The following is a 20,620-nucleotide window of genomic DNA, read 5'->3' on the forward strand; positions in this document are numbered from 1 at the left end:
GCCACACTTATTCTAGATTTGTGCTACAATTGATGCGAATATTTCTAAAAAAATAATTTACTCTGTATAATATTAAATAAATATATAATATGAATTAATAATGCATCTAAATTTCAATAAATTATGACAAACTAAGTACAATTATAATTTATTAGTAAGATTTTAACTTTTTAAAATTATTAGAAAATAAAAAATGAAAAATCTGTTAACACAATGGGGGTGTTTGATAAGAATTTTTATGTAAAAATACAATTTAGAATAGTAAATTGATCTGAAATTTGTGTTTGAGAAATAATGAAAAGTTTTTGATTTAAGTGTAATATTATTTTAATAAAGAATGTGTGGATGAAAAGAAGAGAGAGAAAAATGAATTTTGAAAAAAATGGCTACCAAACGGAACTTATATGACCCCTATTAAATTTCATTATATTATATTTCATTTTTCTCTCAATTATTTTCAACTACACAATCTTTCTTGAAATAATATTACACGTAAATCGAAAATTTTTATTTCTTTTTCAATCACTCATTTTTTCAAAAAAAAAAAATAATAAATACTATTTTACCTATTTTCACTTATAAAAAATGGGAGCCAAACGGGGCATAGTTTTAACTACACATTTACTAGCCATTGTTATTAATTATAATTTTAGTAATTTATAATTAAATACAAAAACAAGTAAGTAGAAAATGGCAAGAAGAAAAAAGACATACTGTTGAAAGTTATAGATTATAAATTTCTCCTAGTTCTTGATTCTCTTGAACAGCAAAACAAAAGAACTGCTATTGCATCCTTGGTTTCATCAAACATTTCAATGTTTGCGAAGAATCCGATAAGTTCAACCTTGGTTCCTCCTCTCGTATGTAGCAATTTTTACATTTAATTACTAGAATCAGCATCTCGTGTTTAAAATTAAAAGTTCGTAGCGTTAATTTTCACAGACTCGAATTCCATTTTCATACATTACTATTTGAATCAATATAATAAATTGATCCAAAACTTGAGACAAACCGAAAAAAAAAAATCTCAAGTAGTTGTTTATGGAATTGAACTTCTTCCTCGTTCCTTACACTTCAAAAAAATGGCCCCTAACAAATATGAAAACCTCTATATATCATATGAATATTAGAGTGAGCTAATGCAAGTATGTAATTCGAGATCAAGTTGATAAATGTCTAATCGAAACAACAACATGTTCTAACCTTTTTTATTTTAACAAAGTTCCCTATATAATTCAACCCGCCACAAATCATTGACGAGAGGAGATGAGGAGTATCATTGGTCCAACTACTCCTATTCCAATGATGTGAAAGGAAAATCGCCATATTGTGAGCTGCTTCATTTCTCTAATGGGCAATAAAGCAGCAAAATTCACAATTTACATCATCAAGTAACTATATAATAGCAAATAAAATCACCAATTTAGTTTCTGTTGACACGCTAAAAGTGCAACCCAAATCGAATAGCCCAAAGAATGAAGTCCAACTGAGCAATTCAGGATAAAGGCCCAAATAGGGTTATTAATGAATACAGTGGAAGTCCACGAATGCGGTAACACCATCGTCCAAACTTGCAAGACGCCCAAAATCTGATCGAATGAAGTGTCTTGCAGTCGCCCAGGGTTATGACCCTATTCTCGCCCAAACCTTCGAATCGCCGAGAATCTTAGCAAACATAAGATGTTATGGTTATCCAAAAGTGCAGTTATCGAAACAGTTATTAAGTAATCTTATCACGTTCTGCGATTCAAAGATGTTCAGTTGAAGACGGTTGAACGACAAAGAGTAGTTGCAGCAGTTAGAGATGGCAGTTCCACGATAAGTTGGCTACCATGAAGAAAGTGGGCATTTATAAAGCAATTAAGCGGTTTCTAAGCGGTTGATCACGAAAAGAATATCAAGGGAATATAAAAGGAAGAAAAGACATAGAGCAGGGGGACCCCAAATCAAACACTTTCAAACAGAGAATATGTAATTTCAATTTCTTAGTTTAGACTTAAACATTTCTTTCAGTACTCGTGTACTTGCGCCCCTTGGAGACATTCTGTTTAAATTCCAATTGTAAAGTCATCGCCAATAAAACACCCATTTTTGGGACTTTGTCTCAAGAGGTTTGTTCTTTACACAATCGTCTGATCCCTTTTTAATTGTTAGCGACTACCCGCGCGAAACAATTTGGCACGCCCAGTGGGACATTGGTGTTTGGTGTTGAAGATACAAAAGGTGAAACAATATGCCTCAGAAATTCGATAAGGAAGCAGCAAGTCGGGGAGGAGTCCAGTCTGTGATATAGCGATATGAGGAGCAGCATAGCTCTCTACGAACAGATGGACAGAATCAGAGCAATCATAGTCATTACGAACCAATGACAGAGTTGAGTCCTCGAACCATGCGAGCATTACTCGGAGAACTCACACAAGATGTCGTTAAACAGGTAAATCTACGAAATATTCATAATATAGAAAGATTTACCCGGAATGTGAATGCACATTATGACAACATGACCAAACAACTGAATACTTTGAACGAAATAATGAATAAGTTAGTAGGCCAAATTTGTCAACCAGTTGTGTCTCTTGCAAACCACTTTCAAACTAGGACAATTGTGATACATAATCCCCCAGTCCTAAGTTTAAATCAAGGGGTAGAACCACCTTTTAACCCCTCTACTTCAAACCAGGGGGTGGTGTAATACCAAATCAGAATAGTGGTATTAGTACATCTAACTTGGGGGGTAATCTAAATGTAAGAGATAATGTCCTAAATAATGGGCAGAATACCCCACGTATTAATGATGGAATAAATGTTCAGGCTAATGGTAACAATGGCCCAAATCATGGAAACTTTGTTGCCAACCAAGGACCAAACATCAGACCTCAAGTAAATCAACCGATCAACTAACCTGTAAGAATTCCATATGACCCCAACGTCATGTTGAGGAATCAGATTATGGAAATCGTACAGGACCAGATGGCTTTTGGAGTACGTCCTGTCATTAGGCCGATTTACACAAAGCCATATCCTGATTGGTAGACCAAACATATCCATGGCCTAGAGGGTATAAAGTGCTAGAATTCTCACTGTTTACCGGTTTAGGAGAAGTGTCTACTCTAGAACACATAGGGCGATTCACACTGTAAAATGGTGATGTAACTGATTACCATAAAATGAGGATGTTCCCTAGTTCATTAACAAGAGTAGCCTTCTCCTGGTTCATCAATTTGCCAGCAAACTCTGTCCAAACATGGCAACAATTGGAGCAATTATTCCGTGCTCAGTTTTATAAGATTGAGTCTGAAGTTACTTTGGCGATTCTACGTCAAATGCCAAACGAATTGGCAGAAGGTTTCCTTCAAAGGTTCAAGACAGCAAGAAGTAAATGTTTTGTACCTTTACTCGAAAAGGAGTTTGTCAAAATCGCTCAAAGTTGCTTGAGCTTTGATTTGAAAAAGAAATTTCAAGACAAGGAATTTTCTGATCTTTTTCAATTGATCGCGAACGTGATTAGGTATGAACGATTAATAAGAGAAGAAGAACAAATGAAAAATTCTAGCAAGGGGACTTATTATAGAGACCCAAATTTTGATGTTCATACCATTAATAACGAGTATTACGATCAAACCGAAATGTGTTTGGCCGAATTAGTTAAAGGAGACACATATACTTGTCCTATAATGGCTAAACATAGACCGTCGGACAAGGATGAGCCTATAAAAGATGAAAACATAAAGGTTAGAACGTTCTCGTTCGATGTAACAAAAGCTGACTTTATATTTGATAAATTATATAAGGATAAGCAGATAAAACTGAGCGATAAGCATAAATTGCCAAGCCCTGAACAAGTTAAGGGTAAAAAATATCGTAAGTGGCATAATTTATGGTCACATTTAACTAACAACTGTTTGGTTTTTCGCCATGTGTTACAGGATGTCATTGAATCATGACAAATTACGTTCGATGATAAGAGGAAGATGGCAGTGGATGAAAATCCTTTTCCACAGCCACTTGGAGTGAACATGGCGACGTCTGGTTTCAAAAACAAATTGTCAAAATTCAAGTTGGTTATAGATGATGGAGAAGAAGACCCTAGACCACATCCCAGTGTCTTTGAACGTATCAAATGGAAGGAGCCCAAAAAGGATGAAGACGTCCTATGTGCAAGATGCAAAAAAGAAGTGAGTGCAAATATAGAGAAACTAGGGATATGGCAGCATCACCATCGCCCTAGTTTTTTTTTTCCAAACGCTAAGCCTGGTGGAGGGCGGGGCACATCGTTCTATAAGGGAACGCCTTTTGAGAGGCAGTTCAGGCCAGTAAATAATGGGAGAACATTCAGACTGCAACCTCGCCAACCAAATGTATGGCATTCGTTCCAGTATGAGGCTGGAAGGGCGATGCCTTTCAACGAGATGACTAGAACCCAACAAAGGCGTTTTCAACGGAACTACGAACGAATGATGAGGCAACAACAGGGAATGCTGCGTCCTAAGGCACCTAGACTACTCGAGGCAGCCAATCAGAATGTTCTCAAAGACAGTGAAGAGACTGATACATGTGAACCTATGGAAGAATTGCCAAAGACTTCTCTGGGAGGTCGAAGTTTGAGCGAGACAAAAGGGATGGAGAAGATCCAGATCAGCCCCTTACTATTCAATTTGGTACATTACCTCCTATCGTGGCTAATAACTATTTACTAGCCAATGAGTTCAAGAATAAAGAGAAAGGAAAAGAAGAAAAGGAGGATAACGAAGAGGAAGTATGCATGCTGGAATATGAAGAAGGCCAAACTTCTAGAGAGGCTTACAATGCTGAAGAAGAAGATGGTATGACAGACATCGAAGAGGAAATCGATTTGGAAGCAGAAAGGAGAAGAAGAGGAGTATCGTTCAATACTCTGTTGAAACAACCACATCGAGAGGGAGTTCGTGAAGTAGACTTATTGGGAGAACTATCTGGGCGTTCTTTCGATTATTATGTGCTGTACGGGACGGCCAAAAGGAAGAAGAGAGTGCCTCGCTCTGAAAAGTATAAATCACCTCCAAGAATAATGCCTCCTCCCACAGGTTGGGTAACTGAAGAATAAGCATTAGAAAACAGTAAAAAGGAAATTCAGGAGACAGAGGCTCAGTGCAATATGCTGTACGTTGACTTATCAAAAAAGGGCAACTCGACAGAGGACAAGCAGGAAGTGAAAATAGATGCTGTCGAAAAGGTTATTTTTAAGCGACCAGCCATGAAATTGACCAAACACTTGAGGCCATTGTACGTTAAAGCTCTAGTTATCGGCATACCTGTGGCAAAAGTGCTTGTCGATAATGGAGCAGTTATAAACACCATTCCATCTAGGATGATGAGGAAATTCGCAAAGACAGAAGGTGATATGATCCCAACGAAAGTCATCCTAACAAGTTTCAATGAAGGAGCAACTTCAGCTAAAGGGGTTATGCCATTGGACATAATTATAGGAACAACTACTAGGACCACAGTCTTCTTTGTAATAGATGGTCCCAGTAGTTACAATGTGTTATTAGGAAGAGATTGGATACACGGGAGCCGCTGTATACCCTCATCGCTTCATCAATGCCTGATTTTTTGGAATGACAAAGGCGAAGCAGAAGTGGTGCAGGCCGATCATAGACCTTTTGTCGCAGAAGCAAACTCGGTAGAAAGGTTCATGTACGAAGGAAATTATGGACCTGTCAGAGTAGTCCAAGATGGAGAAGAAACTTAAATTGTCGCGCAGAGTGAAGAGCCGTTTTCGATGGATGCACTCACTGAAATGTTCAGTAAGATGAGGCCAAACATAGTGGCCCTAGAAGAGCCAGTAATTGGCAAAAGAGTAATCAAAGAGTTTTAAATGAGTTGTAAGCAACAAAGGCAAATGGCCGATATTCAGGCCTTCAAAGCTAAATTAATGGTTTTCAATAAAGAATGCAGGACTAGACGAAAGAAGAAGCAACCTTGAAAACACTGAGAGACAAATTGGCAGTGTTCGAGCTGGAACAAAGTATTAGCCGAGAAGTCAACAAGATGGATTGTTTAGAAGAAAAAGTGCCTACAAGGGAACTGGACGACGAAGTGATAAGGATCGCCAAGCCTGGATACGCTCAAGCACAAGACTCCCTGATTAAAGTAAATATTGGCAATGAAGGAGAAGATCGCCTAACGTTCATCAGCCAAATACTCGATCAAGAGGTCAGTGATGAATTAATCGCTTTATTAAAGGAGTACAAAGATTGTTTTGCTTGGGAATATGAACATATGCCTGGTTTAGATAGAGATTTGGTGGAACATAGATTACCAGGAAACCTCCTAGGCGTTTCGCTCCTAATGTACTCCCTGAAATTAAGGAAGAGATAGAGCGATTATTAAAAGCAGGCTTTATTAGAACGGCCAGATATGTTGAATGGTTGTCCAATATCGTGCCGGTATTAAAAAAGAATGGTAAACTAAGGGTGTACATAGACTTTAGGAATCTAAACATAGCCACACCTAAAGATGAATATCCAATACCCACGGTAGATTCTTTAGTAGATTCGACTGTCGGACATGTAATGTATTCCTTCATGGATGGATATTCAGGATACAATCAAATTTATATAGTTAAGGAAGATATACACAAAACTGCCTTTAGATGCCCTGGGTCTCTAGGATATTTTAAATGGGTAGTTATGTCTTTCGACCTGAAAAATGCAGAAGCAACTTATCAAAGGGCAATGAATTTGATTTTTCATGATATGATAGGCAAGTTTGTTGAAGTGTATGTAGATGATATAGTGGTTAAATCCATTAAGGAAGAGGACCATTTTGAACAATTAAGATGTTCATTTGAGCGAATGAAGCAATATAAATTAGAGTTAAATCCCTTGAAATATGCATTTGGTGTTAATGCAGGGAATTTTCTTGGTTTCTTAGTACACAAAAGGGGGATTGCACTTGATAAAAATAAAGCGAAGGCCATTCTAGAGGCCAAACCACCTAACAACAAAAAAGAATTGCAAAGGTTTCTAGGCCAAGTAAACTTTTTAAGACGCTTTATTTCTAACTGTGCAGGGCGAACTAAAGCCTTTTCGCCACTTTTAAAGTTGAAAAATCAGGATGAATTCGTCTGGAAAGAAGAGCATCAAAAGGCTTTTGAAAGCTTAAAGACATATATTATCAAGTCCACCAGTGTTGGTGTCACTAATTCAAGGACGGCCAATGAAAGTTTATGTATTGGCTGAAAAAGAATCAATAACTGGAATGGTCGTGCAGGAAGACCAATTTGGTGAAGAAAGGGCGATTTACTATTTGAGTAGACGGTTAACAAAATGTGAATGTAATTATTCTACCATTGAAAAATTATGTCTTGCATTATATTTCACATGTACAAAATTAAGGGTTTATTTACGGCCCGTAACCGTTTATTTAATTTATAAAGTAAATTTGTTAAGTATATGGTCTCTCGTCCTATTTTGCACTAAAGGGTAGGGCTTTGGACATTAGTTTTATTAGAATTCAAAATACAATACATACCCCAAAAAGCAGTCAAAAATAGGCTTTGACTAACTTTCTGGTCGATCATCCGTGGTTTGATATGCCTGAAAAAATTGAGTTAGAAATCAATTCATTCGAATTAAAATCTTGGGTTTTATATTTCAATGGATCGAAAACCTCTAAAGGTGCAGGAGTAGGAGCTGCCAACACCAAAGCCTTCAAAGGAGAGGCTGAACTTTTCTGAGAAATCCGAATAAACCATCAGCATATAGAAAAGTTTCAAGTATAGAAAGGTATGCTTGTGAGTAAACTAATTTAAATACCTTTCTCCCGACGATGAGATGAGTGTCATCATCATCATCATCTTCCAAAATGGGAGATGCTGAGGCTGGCCGTTTACGGCTTGGGGCACTCTTAGCTGCAGTCGGCTTGGTAGGAAAAGAAGTAGATGGACGAACAAACTGTTTAGCGCGAGCAGAAGAGGAAGGGCTCTTAATTGACACAGGGGAGACTAAAACAGGAGATGTGGAAGAAATGTCTGGTTGGTCCAGTGAATGGAAAGCACGATTGGCATCAGTTGTAAACAATCTGCGTTTCACTGATGGCCAGAGTTGTTCAAAAAGGGGATGAATGGCACGGCTAGGATTGAGGGGGGCTAATTAGGGATGACAATCGGGCTCGCCGGCTTGGGCCGCCCATGGCTCGGCTCAGGAAAAGCTCGAGCCGGCTCCCATTTTGGGGACACGGGCTTTGCCCAAGCCGACCCGTGAGCTCGCGAGCTTTTTAATTAAAAAAAATTTTAAATGAAGGCTTAAAAGGCAGCAGATTAGAAGACAAAAAAAAAGTGGAGAAAACGAGCCTGCCCAGCTCGGCCTGTAAAATGCCAGAGCAAAAGCTCGAGCCGAGCCTTTTTTTTGGCCGAGCTTTTACTCGGCCTGGCTCGAGCCAGCAAAAAAGCTCGGCCATTTTAACCAGGCCGAACCCGAGCCGAAACTTTAGGCTCGCGAGCCGGCTCGACCCGACCCGGCTCGTTTACATCCCTAGGGCCAATGAAAAGTTACTCGTCAAAAGAATATTGCGGGCATCTATAACTTCTGCCTTTGCCTTATTAATGGTGTGGAACCGATGTATCAAATTTCTTGAATAACAAGGGGGAACAGGCCAAGTTTGGCCAAAATCAAGTTGACGAGCAAAAAATTGGGGAGTATATATTTCAACCCCAGTTTTGGCATTAGTTCCAGTCAAAATATCATGGAACCACTCCCTCCCGGCCAAAAACTGAACCCAAACGAGCAGAGAGGTGCTCGCACTGTCCAGGGTGGATGGGGTTGCACATAATCAGGAGTTAAAAAGGGAGGAAAAGGAAAGAAAGAAGGAATTGAATTTAAAGTACAAAAGAATGAAAAGATATCCCTTCTGGACATATTTACAGGGCTCAGTGGGTCAATAGCTAGCCCATAACAGCTAGCAGAATGAAGGGAAAAGGATAGAGCACCAAGTGATGGAAAATAGGCTCTCAACCACATTTGAGTGAACCAAAGAGGCCCACTGCCAGTGGGAGATACACCATTCTTCAATTGGAATTGGAGAGAAGCCATGCCTCTATAGAGGGCAGCCAAAAAGAAAGAACATAAATTCAGAGGCCTACCACGCGCCAATTCGTGCGCTATGGGTAAATAGCTCATAGAAGGCTTCAGGCTTGGCACACACAGAATATATTTACAAAGTCAAATCTGAAGAGAGGCCACACGCTCAGCATGAGAAGGCTTAGCGCTCGAGTGATTTTAACAGCTTTGCAGGCTCGAATAGGACTCGATGATTTTTTTGTCAAATTTTGGAGCGACACCAGAAATCAAAATACCAGGGAAAATGGTATCGCTCAAAGGTGGCAGATTTATTAAGGCCCCAACATCCCTTAAAGGAATGGACATGGGACTAAGGGGGAAAACAAAAGTATTATATTCAGAGGACCAAAAACTTAAAGCAATAGGGAAAAGCGCTGGATCAAAAGTAGGGGGTTGAAAAGAGATTTCTAACAAATCAGAAATCTAAGCACTATCAAAAATTGCATTGGTAGGACTATGGTTCACAAGGCGAGCATGCCATCTACGGAAAACAATATCAGATTTAGGCCAAGTACGAATACCTCTTTCGCGAAGTGGCCTCAACGGCAAATAGTTTAGAAACGAAGGGCCTTGAGTACAAGGGAACAGGTGGCCCACCGCCACTTGTTCGACGGCCTCGGCGTTGTTGAATGAAGGACCTAGATAGAACTCATTGAGTTCGACATTGGCTGGTGCAAGGAAGTTCGGAGTTATATATGACCGAGGGAGCATTTTCTAGAAGTCTTTGAAACCGAAAGAGTCACCAGATTGAGATTGTGAAGCAGCCATTGGGAATGAAACAAAGTTTTGTTGAAATTTGCTTGAGAAACGTAGTAGAGAAGCAAGAAGATGAACAGTAATATTGCGAGAGAGAAGCGCAAAACAATGAGGCGTGATTTAGTAGTACGATGAAATGACGTGTATTTGGGGGTTATAAGGGTTTGCAACGTCGCGCCTTTTCAGGCTATGGAAGAAAATAATGATTGAAATTCCTGAGAATTTCAAATATTGCTGGGAAACACAAAGTGAATATGACAAAAATTAATAATTGGTATTAATTCTGCCATATTGAGGGGTAATTGTTGACAAGCTAAAAGTGCAGCCCAAATCGAATAGCCCAAAAAATGAAGCCCAACTGAGCAATTCAGGATAAAGGCCCAAATATGGTTATTAATGAATGCAATGGAAGCCCACGAATGCGATAACACCATCGCCCAAACTTGCAAGACGCCCAAAATCTGAGCGAATGAAGTGCCTTGCAGTCGCCTAGGGTTATGACCCTATTCTCGCCCAAACCTTCGAATCGTCCAGAATCTTAGCAAACATAAGATGTTATGGTTATCCAAAAGTACAGTTATCGAAACAGTTATTAAGTAATCTTATCACGTTCCGCGATTCAAAGATGTTCAGTTGAAGACGGTTGAACGACAAAGAGTAGTGGTAGCAGTTAGAGACGGCAATTCCACGATAAGTTGGCCACCATGAAGAAAGTGGGCAGTTATAAAGCAATTAAGCGGTTTCTAAGCGGTTGATCACGAAGAGATCATCAAGGGAATATAAAAGGAAGAAAAGACATAGAACAGGGGGACCTCGAATCAAACACTTTCAAACAGAGAATATGTAATTTCAATTTCTTAGTTTAGACTTAAACATTTCTTTCAGTACTCGTGTGCTTGCGCCCCTTGGAGGCATTATGTTTAAATTTCAATTGTAAAGTCATCGCCAATAAAACACCCATTTTTGGGACTTTGTCTCAAGAGGTTTGTTCTTTACACAATGTCTGATCCCTTTTTAATTGTCAGCGATTACCCGCGCGAAACAGTTTCAATTTTCAGGTAACATACAAAAGAAGCAAACTACGTGAATAAAACCTCTCCGCCTATTCTGCCAAGCCCGGGTTCATGATTTCATCGACGCTGATTAATATTTCTGTTGCTTTCATCCATCCCATGTAGCAACCTTGTGCAATATCAAGGTAACCAACATTATCTCCATCAAAAAAAGGTTTCCCTTTGCTACATCTAACAAAAGCCTCCTCCAACAAGACTAAACCTTCAAATATGTTGTCTATAATTTCCTTTCTTGCCTCCTCTTGTTGATGCTCCTCTAAGCTTCTTGTATGGTGGAAACCACTGGAAATCAACATTTCAAATTTGTCGATGTAGAATTCATTGTGTAACAAAGGTGCCAAACTATACCTCCAAATACAAGCATTCCTCTTTATAGCATTGTCGTTTGTTATGGATTAAGTCATAATTCTAGTTTACAATAACAATAAGGCTATATTTGATAGTCCAAAATTTTTAATGGAAAATGGATAACAAATTTCATTTCCCACTTTTAACTTGTTTGATAGTCAAAATTTTCCCAACAGCTCATTTTCCACATTTCTCTCGCACTTTCAGGTTTTTGGAGAATTCATTTTCTCATGGGGTTGGCGGTTTTATGTTTTCCACCTTTTTTTTTGTTTTTTATTTTATTTTTGGCAATGGAAATAAATTCTAGGAACAATTGTAAAAAATAATATCCCTTAAATTGACAAATTTCATATAAAACAAAGCCAAACGAATATCAAAATATATATTTTTTTGGATTTCTTTTTTGGATAATGAAAACAAATTTTAGGAACAATTGTAAAAGTGGATATCCTTTAAATTGACAAATTTCATTAAAAATAAAGTTAAACGAACACCAAAAAATACTTTTATTTCAACATTTTTTAGGTGGAAAATTATATCAATCAAACACTATTAATTGACAATTTTCAATAAAACAATTTTTAAGTAATTCAATTCCCCAAAATTTGTTTCCTTTCTACCAAAATTTCATTTTTACAATCAAATGGAGCTAAACGGAACAAAACTATAGAAAACATACGTATTTAAAGTATTTTACCCCTAACATGAAAGTTACGTGTACCATTCGCCACCCTATCGCTACTCTTTTTCACTGATGAAGAATATGATTGCAATAATTCTCTTGCACCTAGAAAAATCCTAAATAAACCATAAGAACATTGGTCAAACCGTAGCGGATGCGTAAGTGCACAGTATAGTTGCGACCATTGGACTCCACAAACTTCAGCATCGTTCTTGATTGTAAAATTAAAGAATAAAGGGGAAACTGAACCATACCTTTCGTATTATAGACGAGCTTTATTAGATATATTTTTTTTTTAATCTTTTATTTAACTTTAGCTTATTATTATTTTTTTTAAAAAAATTTCATTTGACAATTAATTTCAAGTTTTTAAAAGATTTTATCTGTACAAAAGTTAAAAATGACTTTTTCTAAATAGCTAAATAATATTTTTAAGTTATGATGTTATTTACATTATGTAATTGTGATCTCGAAACACATTTTATTACAAACTCCAAAAATATGTATGAAGTTCCTATAAATATATTAAGAATGACTTGTATAATTGAAATTATGAAAAATATTCTAATTTTTGCGTTTCAAAAATTTGAAAATTGTATAATTGACTAATAGTAGGAGTTATTAAACCCTTGTTTGAGCCACTTTTTCATCAAAATTTATTCTTCAATAGTGATTTGACCTCATTTCAACCACAAAATTTTCAATAAAATAATATTACACGCAAATTCATGACTTTTCTTTATTTTTAAACCACACATTTTTTCTCAATACGTTATTCAAAAATGTATTTTTTGAGAAGAATGAGGCTCAAATAAGTGCTAAGTAAATATTGTATTTTATAATGTATTATTTTAATTATTAAATAATTTAAAAATAATTAAATTAAAAATATTTTTTTACACCTAAGTTTCGCCTAGGTACACTTAAGCCCCTAAAGCTAGAAACTTTGGCTCCACACCTAATCGCACTTTAAGATTTTTAGAACACTAGACAGTAGTGAGATGTGGTCACAATTGGTGGTTGATTGTGACCAATAAGTTAATTAAAGTTTGATCAATGAATAATATGTGAAAATTTGTTAAGTTGTGACCAATAATTTAATAATTTATAACTTAAAAATAACGTGTGACCAATTCATTTGATATTTCGTGACTATGAAACAAGCTGTGACATATGAAATTCGCGCTTTGTGACTAAAAAAATAATATGTGATATTTTAATTTGATAAATTTTGTAATTTATAAAATTTGTGATTTATAACTAAGACGTTTATAAATGTGATTAAAACATAATTGTGATTATAAATTATATAATATTATGACTTTAATATATTTAATTAATAAAATATATTTTTAAGCAATTATTTTATAAATAAAATTTAATTAATATTTGATTTTTAAAATAGTAAATATTGTTTCTTAATTTTGAAATGGCTCATCAGATATGGAATTTTCTCAATCATCAAATTTTGTATTTTGGACTACAACCAAGCTTAAAGTTTGATCCATTTAAAAGGCCCATCTAATTGCATGCACCAAGCCGCTATCTTACTCCAGATGCGTTGGCTTAGGCAATTCCACAATAAAAGAGTAACCACCAGCTCGCCACCTGTCCCCATTACCCTTTTTTATTTTGACCCGGCGGAGCCACCGAGCGAGAAATTTCCATTATTAAGGCCAAAAATAGACCGTCTCTCTCACGCACAAACACACACCACTGTGTGTTAATATAGAGAGAAATATATAGAAATTGAGAGAATTGCAGGCTTTAATTTCATTTCGAATTCATTTGATTTTCATCTCGCATTCCACTATTTCTTTCTTTAATTTCTGCATACATATATAGATCTTGCGGTTAGGTACATGTGTGTGTATATAATATATACATATAATTTGTAATCATTTCTAGAGAGAGGTGAGTACTGATTCTTGTGAAAATGGAAACGATCTCAAAAGCAGAAAAGAGTGAAAATATGTTAATCAATTTTTGTTAAAATTTTTAAAATTTAGATCTTATCTATTCAGTTTAGAAAATTAGTTTTTATATTTTCTGGATTAAATTTAATTAGTAAATGAAAATCAGATCGAAGCCTTAAAAATAATTTAGAAGGCATAAAGAGAGAATTTTTGTTTAAATTTCTAGAAATTATTGGAAAATGCCGGGGCACGGGGATTTGGACAGGCAAATAGAGCAATTGATGGAGTGCAAGCCGCTGTCAGAGATGGAGGTGAAAACTGTGTGCGATCAGGCGCGGGCGATTCTGGTGGAGGAATGGAATGTGCAGCCGGTGAAATGCCCCGTTACTGTCTGCGGGGACATCCATGGCCAGTTCTATGATCTGATCGAGCTCTTCAGAATAGGCGGCAACGCTCCAGACACCAATTACCTCTTCATGGGAGACTATGTTGGTGAGTTTTTCAGAGCTTTTCCTTGAATTATTTGGCGAAAAAGAGGTTTCCTGTTTTGTGTTTGTTGTATGCTGTCGATCTGGATGCTGGAGTTTTTTACTTGGATAAATATTGGATTTACAATTGAGGTTGTATTGGTGGTGATTTTGAAGGGAGGTTTTGGGAAGATGTGATTACTCATAATCTACTTCCTTTTTTGGATTTTGGTTTTAAGGGAACCGAACTTAGCTATTTAAAGCTGGGTGAACAGGTATTAAATGTATGCTTAAATTGGTTTTTTGAGATCTGCTGCTTGAATTTGGGCCATAACGTGAATGAAATCTAATTTGGCAGCTTTATGTTTAATTCTTCTTTGCTAGGAAATTTGTTATTCAGGTTCTGTGGCACTGCATTTTTTCCTGTTATCGGCTATCTGCATGTGGCCTGAAAATAGGCTTTAGCGATTTATGGTTGTATGTTTATGTACTTTGTCTATTGACCAAGTATTTGGGAATTTTGGGTACAGCAGAGCATAATGTTCCGTTTATGGAGGGAAGGTTTGGTTTATGTTGATTGGCATTCCCTTCTTTTGGAACGACGACTGACTTATAATTGTCGATTTGTGACTTGGCTGCTGCGTAATTGTCTATTTATGATGTGGCTGACACGTTGTTCCAAAGCAAATGATAAGGTGGGAAGTTGATTCGTGTTTTGAGGAAATTATGGGTGAAGACATGTATTCCTGTGAATGCGGCGCGCAGTTCATTTTGGATAATACTTTGAAGGAATGTTAGCTGACTTCATTACAATATGAAATTCTGATTGTTTAGACATTTTGTTTTCCATACAATATCTAATATAAGGTCTAGATGTCAACCATAACTATTATCAGTGGAGTTACATGTATTTTTTCTGCACGTGCTTAGAAACAAGATTTGCTGCTGCTTTTGATTCTCTTTTTTCTGTAAACAGTTAGAGCGTGTTTGATTGGTATGGAAAATATTACCTTGGAAAAGAAAATATTTTTCATCTTTTGTGGAAAATAAAAACCACCTCTACCCAAAAAAAATATTTTTCTTAAAAACAAGGAAAATTAGGCATATTTTTAAAAGTTGGAAAATGTTTTCCATGGAAAAAAATAGCAATCAAACACTCCAAGTAGGAATTTGGGTGGAAAATTGATATTTTTCATGGAAAATAAATGTAATCAAACACACCCTTAGAGATTTAAGGAAATACGCTGCGATAAATGCATTTTTCTATTACCTTCTCCCTAGGAGAAAATGTTCTTTTCCCTATGTCAGAAGATACTATTTTCTCCCCTTTTACCTTTTTGTCTTTTTATTTATTTATTTATTTATTATTATTATTATTATTTTATTTTTTATTTTTTATTTTTATTTTGATTAAAGGTCAGATTGTATGACCCTTAAAGACATAAATAGCAGATTTTATAAATTAAGATTACCTGATTAGCAAAACCAACACCACATCCAAGTAATATCCTGCCAATAATAAGCATAGCAAGATCTTGAGCTGCAGCATTACGAGGAAATCATGAAAGTCGGCAAATCACTCAAGTGTAAGACCCTAATGCTATCTCCATTGTGCTTGTAGTAACAAAGAAGTTTGACATAAATATTTGAAATCAAACCATTGCATAAAGTTTAAAATTATATGTCTTTAGGTTTGCTAATATTCCGATTCATTCACTTATTCGCACCACAGTTACGGTTTCTACGATGAATGCTTGAGGAAGTATGGCAATGCCAATGTGTGGAAGTATTTCACCGATCTTTTTGATTATCTACCACTTACAGCACTTATTGAGAGTCAGGTTTTGATGATAACTCTACAGGTCTTTATAAATTGAGTAGACTAACCTGATTACTTCTGACCCTATATATTGTTTCCTTGTAGGTCTTCTGTTTGCATGGGGGTCTTTCACCATCTCTGGATACCTTGGACAATATCCGAGCTTTGGACCGTATACAAGAGGTAATGAAAATGTTGTCCCTGGGATTATTATGCTTTAAGATTGCTTCTTTTCGTTACTCTATTTCTTTCTCTGGTCAGGCCTTGAGTTTGTCTGCTTAGCTTTAGTGCTATCTTTTTCGATCAATTAAAGAAGATTTAGAATGTTTTATCTTCTTCAATTGTAGCCTTCGGTTGCTTTCTATCACTGATAGAAGTACGCTCTCTCCCATTATATAGGCTTGCATTCAGATGGAATCACTTGCTTATTCAAGCCGCTGCTTGCTCTTAACCTCGTCATGCTTTTGTTCTCTCTATTCATGTATTTTAGCGATTGCGTAATTTGGGTTTGACATTAGAAGTTTGGTGGAATGAGTTTTTTGATGAACAAGATAAATTGGGTTGAATAATTTTGTTCATGAACTCTCCTATCAACATGTTGGTTGGTGAATTGTAGGTTCCACATGAAGGACCAATGTGTGATCTGCTATGGTCTGATCCTGATGACCGATGTGGATGGGGAATATCACCACGTGGGGCTGGCTACACTTTTGGACAAGATATAGCTGCTCAGTTTAACCATACCAATGGCCTCACTCTGATTTCAAGAGCCCATCAGCTTGTTATGGAGGGCTTCAATTGGTCTCAGGTTTGTGAATTTATATCAATCAAATGCACCAGTCTTCCTCTTTCTCAGCTCAAAGGTTGCATTATTGGTCTCCAACCTCTACTGCCCGAGTAACAAGTTGGTCCAAAACCTTTCATTATAGTTGTACAATCAGTCTTTAACAATGGAAACGTCCATATTTTTCGTTAAGTCATCACATGCCCCTCACATGTCCAACTTTATGAAGCTTCATTTTGTTTCCAACTTGGCCCAGATAATTGAACCATGTTTTCACCAGGGGCACGTAATGATTCAATGAAGATGTAGAGTAATTTTGTTGGGGTCTATTTTGCAACTGTGTATGACCAACCAACTTGCTACTCGAACAATGGATTAGGGACCAAAGATACTATATTCTCTACATATAATTAATAATTATCCATCCTATATTGTAGGAGAAGAATGTGGTGACAGTTTTTAGTGCTCCAAACTACTGTTATCGCTGTGGGAACATGGCTGCAATACTTGAAATCGGGGAAAATATGGAGCAGAATTTCCTCCAATTCGACCCAGCTCCTCGGCAGATTGAACCTGACACGACTCGCAAGACTCCGGATTACTTTTTGTGAACCCTACCTTTGCCAGAGCTGTTTGTAGTCCTGTTTGAAGAAGTTACTATGGGGAAGAGTTGCATTTTCTTCTGTTTCGGGTTTGCTCCGCTGCTGTCTTGATTGTGTGATAAAGATATTTGCCCGGGAGCTGAGAAAGGCAGTGTGTCTTTCTTATTGTATATGTTTTTTTCTTGAGAGGAGGGCGGAACGCAAAAAATTACATCGTATATTTGTGTTCTTTAGTTTAAAATTATGGTAGGATGCAGATTTCAGGCAGCCTTATCTCCTTTTTTACACTAGTACTTTAAATTACCTGGATTTAACATTGTGCACTGGGGGAAATGTTCCTGAAAATTTGTAACTTTCGAGTGCCCAGTTGATTGAAAATTGTTGGCCTAGTTAATAGAATTAGGATAAATACATAGACTTCTCAGATTTTTGATAATTTTGCACTCCCTTCAAAAATTACAGATTAGTCTTATTTCAAGTTTAGGCTAACGGTTATTTTCCAATTTTGACACTTGTTTTTCAAAATTAAATAAACCTTAATTATCTCAAGTTTTAAATAATGCATACAATTTAAGTATAATTAATAACGATAGTATATAAAATACTATTACAACCTTCCTCCCTCTCTTTTTTTTTTTTTTTTTTCCCTATGATTTCGTAATCGATGCGTGGCATGTTAATTTACTAAAGCAGTGAATTGTGAATCCCCTTCCACCCCATTTTCCAAGAAACTATATCTTGCCGTTATAGTCAATTAAGTGATTTTAGCCCTTGTAAAAAGAAAAGGAGTTATTAAACCCTTTTTAAGCTCATGCCGTGTCAAAGTACCACAGAAAAATTTCAATGAAATGGTTTCACGAAATTTATTCAATTTTCTTTATTGTGGAATATTATTGAGCAATAGAAATTCATGTTATCAGAAGATTTCCTGCGAATAAAAATGTAGAAAAAGAAACATAATATTTACTCAAGAGTCAACATGTAACAAAAAGTGACGAAGACATAAAATTTGAAACTTGAAAATTGAGGGACCCAATTAAAATTTTACGGAATGTTCAATTACCCAATTGTGTTTCCACCTCGCTTCGCTTCCATAGAAGGAAAAATGGAGTGCGCCGGAAGGGGAAGCCGAAACCCGTGCTCGGGCCCGGCCACCAGACCCTGCAGTCGCTGCGGAGTCGTTGCCTATTGCTCCATTTCTCACCAGGTCTTTTCCACATACGTACATACATACATCATGTACTCTGCGCAAAGCGATCGTGTGCTTTTTTTCTTTTTCTCCTGTAGTTAGATGTATTTATTTAAGTTCTTACAGGTTTCCCATTGGAGTGTGCATAAGAAAGAGTGTGAAAGATTACAACAGCAAATGAAGCGTGCTAATGTCTTGAGTGATTTCCCTTTCCAATTTACTCAAGAGGTTCAGGTTTTTAATCGTTTAACTTATTTAAATTGATTAATTTTATACTAATCAAGTCATTCTCAGGGGCTTAATTAGGTGAAATTTTGTTGATTTTGGTTAGATGTGTGAAAAGCGGGAGGTGCGTTGTTCATTGTTAATAAAAAATGGAATTCACCGAACAGGAATGTGGATGTGTGAATGTAGTTGCGAGAGATCAGCTACTCCTGATCATTCTGGGTATTTTGCTGATTTTTCCAATTTAATGCTATTTTTACTCAATTGTTTGTACTGTGAGCATCTTTCGCTGAGCTTTATAAAAGCAGACTTTTTGTTTCTATACATGTTTGAATATGTTACATTTTGGGATCATTTTGGTCACACTGCTTATAGATTTTTAGTAGGTTACCTGAAGGTTGGAATCTTCCAAGTGCATTATGCCCTTGCAAAGGTGTTATTATTTCTGGAATCTGATTTTTTCATCCCAATACATCCTAGGTAACAAGATTTGTAACTACATAATAATCATGCAGGGCCTTCTTCTCCAATACCCGAACTAACAAGTTGGAAAGATTACTATGAATGGAGGTGCATCCCACTTTGTTCTCCTGCTGCTTTACTTCTTCACTGGGTATGTTATGTATAAATGCACGTGAATCCCTAAAATTTTGGTCTTTGTATAACCTTCAATTTTGTCTTATATTCAGTTATGTATACACGTACTCTATTTTACATTTTGTTGACTTAAATACATGAGTAAGGAGCTCTCAAATTTATTTTTTTAGAAACAATCTCCTTTTGATATTTATCAAGCTCTGGAGAAATATATATTGCAATGAATTTTGCATGTATATTTTGGTAAAAAATGATTGCAGGCTGTACGTACTGTTTATGTTGTTTGTTGTTCCAGCCACTCACAATATATTGGGCTATTCGGCTTGCAACTCTTAAAAGCTTGATTCCTGCAATCGGTAAAGAACTGCGCATACATTACTTAGGTATGTTGTCTTCTTCACATTTATGCGTAGTTGTGTTCCAATAGTATTTGTGTTCCAAAATTTAGTCTGTTTCCTGGTCAAGATCTTTCTCATTCCACAAATTCATGACATGTGCTACGTATGTAATCGTGGTTATCTCAGTCCCGTAGCCACGTTTTATTGGGGCGCCTAAATTTAAATGCATTTTATGAGCATGTTGGTTTTCTTCATTTATTGACAGCATTATAGTTTTGCCTAAAGAGAACTTCTGATTTTCGACATGATTACAGAGACTCTTTGCCCTGACTGGGTTGCTTTTAGTATTAAGTGGTACAAATTTTTATCTTGTCTTGAGCTGGAGTTGGAATCTGATGTGCCTAGCGAACCTCTTTATATTATTTATTTCAACATTTTATAACAAAAGTACTTCAGAAAATAGCAGCGAGTGGAAAATATAATATCATTTATACTTAACATGCGAATAAATCTTGCATCTGAAACGTATGATACTGATAAAGCGAATAGACAATCATGTTAGTGATTACGTTTGGAAATTGGAAATATACTATAAAAAACCCCCTACAACTTCATATGCAGAAGAAATCTTGTACATATGCCTCACTGATATCACAACCTTTACTTGATGTGTTGATATTTCCTATATTCCCCTCCAAGTTGCTATTGGCATTCCAACCCCCC

The 20,620-nt window shown here is 36.4% G+C and overlaps 2 protein-coding genes across 9 annotated transcripts in view; both read left to right on the forward strand.

The window, feature by feature from the left end:
- Nucleotides 1–13,621: 13,621 nt before the first annotated feature.
- On the forward strand, nt 13,622–17,944 carry LOC111381822 (serine/threonine-protein phosphatase PP2A-2 catalytic subunit-like). The gene is made up of 10 exons (XM_023005656.1): nt 13,622–14,368; nt 14,521–14,618; nt 14,744–14,904; nt 15,039–15,136; nt 15,320–15,337; nt 15,884–15,929; nt 16,076–16,184; nt 16,268–16,345; nt 16,779–16,970; nt 17,384–17,944. Exons 1-10 carry the CDS (start codon nt 14,116–14,118, stop codon nt 17,555–17,557), a joined length of 1,227 nt encoding a protein of 408 aa, XP_022861424.1. The 5' UTR covers nt 13,622–14,115; the 3' UTR covers nt 17,558–17,944.
- A 583-nt stretch (nt 17,945–18,527) lies between these two features.
- LOC111381830 (zinc finger MYND domain-containing protein 15) overlaps nt 18,528–20,620 on the forward strand; it is a 4,327-nt gene continuing 2,234 nt past the window's right edge. For 2 of the 8 annotated variants that reach the window (XM_023005669.1, XM_023005668.1), the window contains exons 1-6: nt 18,554–18,755; nt 18,864–18,971; nt 19,069–19,184; nt 19,346–19,395; nt 19,478–19,575; nt 19,855–19,942. In XM_023005669.1, the coding sequence (XP_022861437.1) occupies nt 18,600–18,755; nt 18,864–18,971; nt 19,069–19,184; nt 19,346–19,395; nt 19,478–19,575; nt 19,855–19,942 (616 nt within the window). In that variant the 5' untranslated portion in view covers nt 18,554–18,599. Of the gene's footprint in view, nt 18,756–18,863; nt 18,972–19,068; nt 19,185–19,345; nt 19,396–19,477; nt 19,576–19,854; nt 19,943–20,620 lie in introns of all 8 variants that reach the window. The other 6 variants (XM_023005671.1, XM_023005664.1, XM_023005665.1 and 3 more) reach the window with 6 other exon arrangements.

The sequence above is a fragment of the Olea europaea genome, unplaced genomic scaffold, assembly GCF_002742605.1.
Source record: "Olea europaea var. sylvestris unplaced genomic scaffold, O_europaea_v1 scaffold2382, whole genome shotgun sequence".
Taxonomy (NCBI): domain Eukaryota; kingdom Viridiplantae; phylum Streptophyta; class Magnoliopsida; order Lamiales; family Oleaceae; genus Olea; species Olea europaea.

What these genes read in the sequence shown, in the direction of transcription:
- LOC111381822 (XM_023005656.1), top strand. Translation starts at nt 14,116, where the DNA reads ATGCCGGGGCACGGGGATTTGGACAGGCAAATAGAGCAATTGATGGAG. An exon ending in ATTTAAAGCTGGGTGAACAG is followed by an intron (nt 14,619 to 14,743) that starts GTATTAAATGTA and finishes TTTGTTATTCAG; the next exon opens with GTTCTGTGGCACTGCATTTT. An exon ending in AGGGCTTCAATTGGTCTCAG is followed by an intron (nt 16,971 to 17,383) that starts GTTTGTGAATTT and finishes CCTATATTGTAG; the next exon opens with GAGAAGAATGTGGTGACAGT.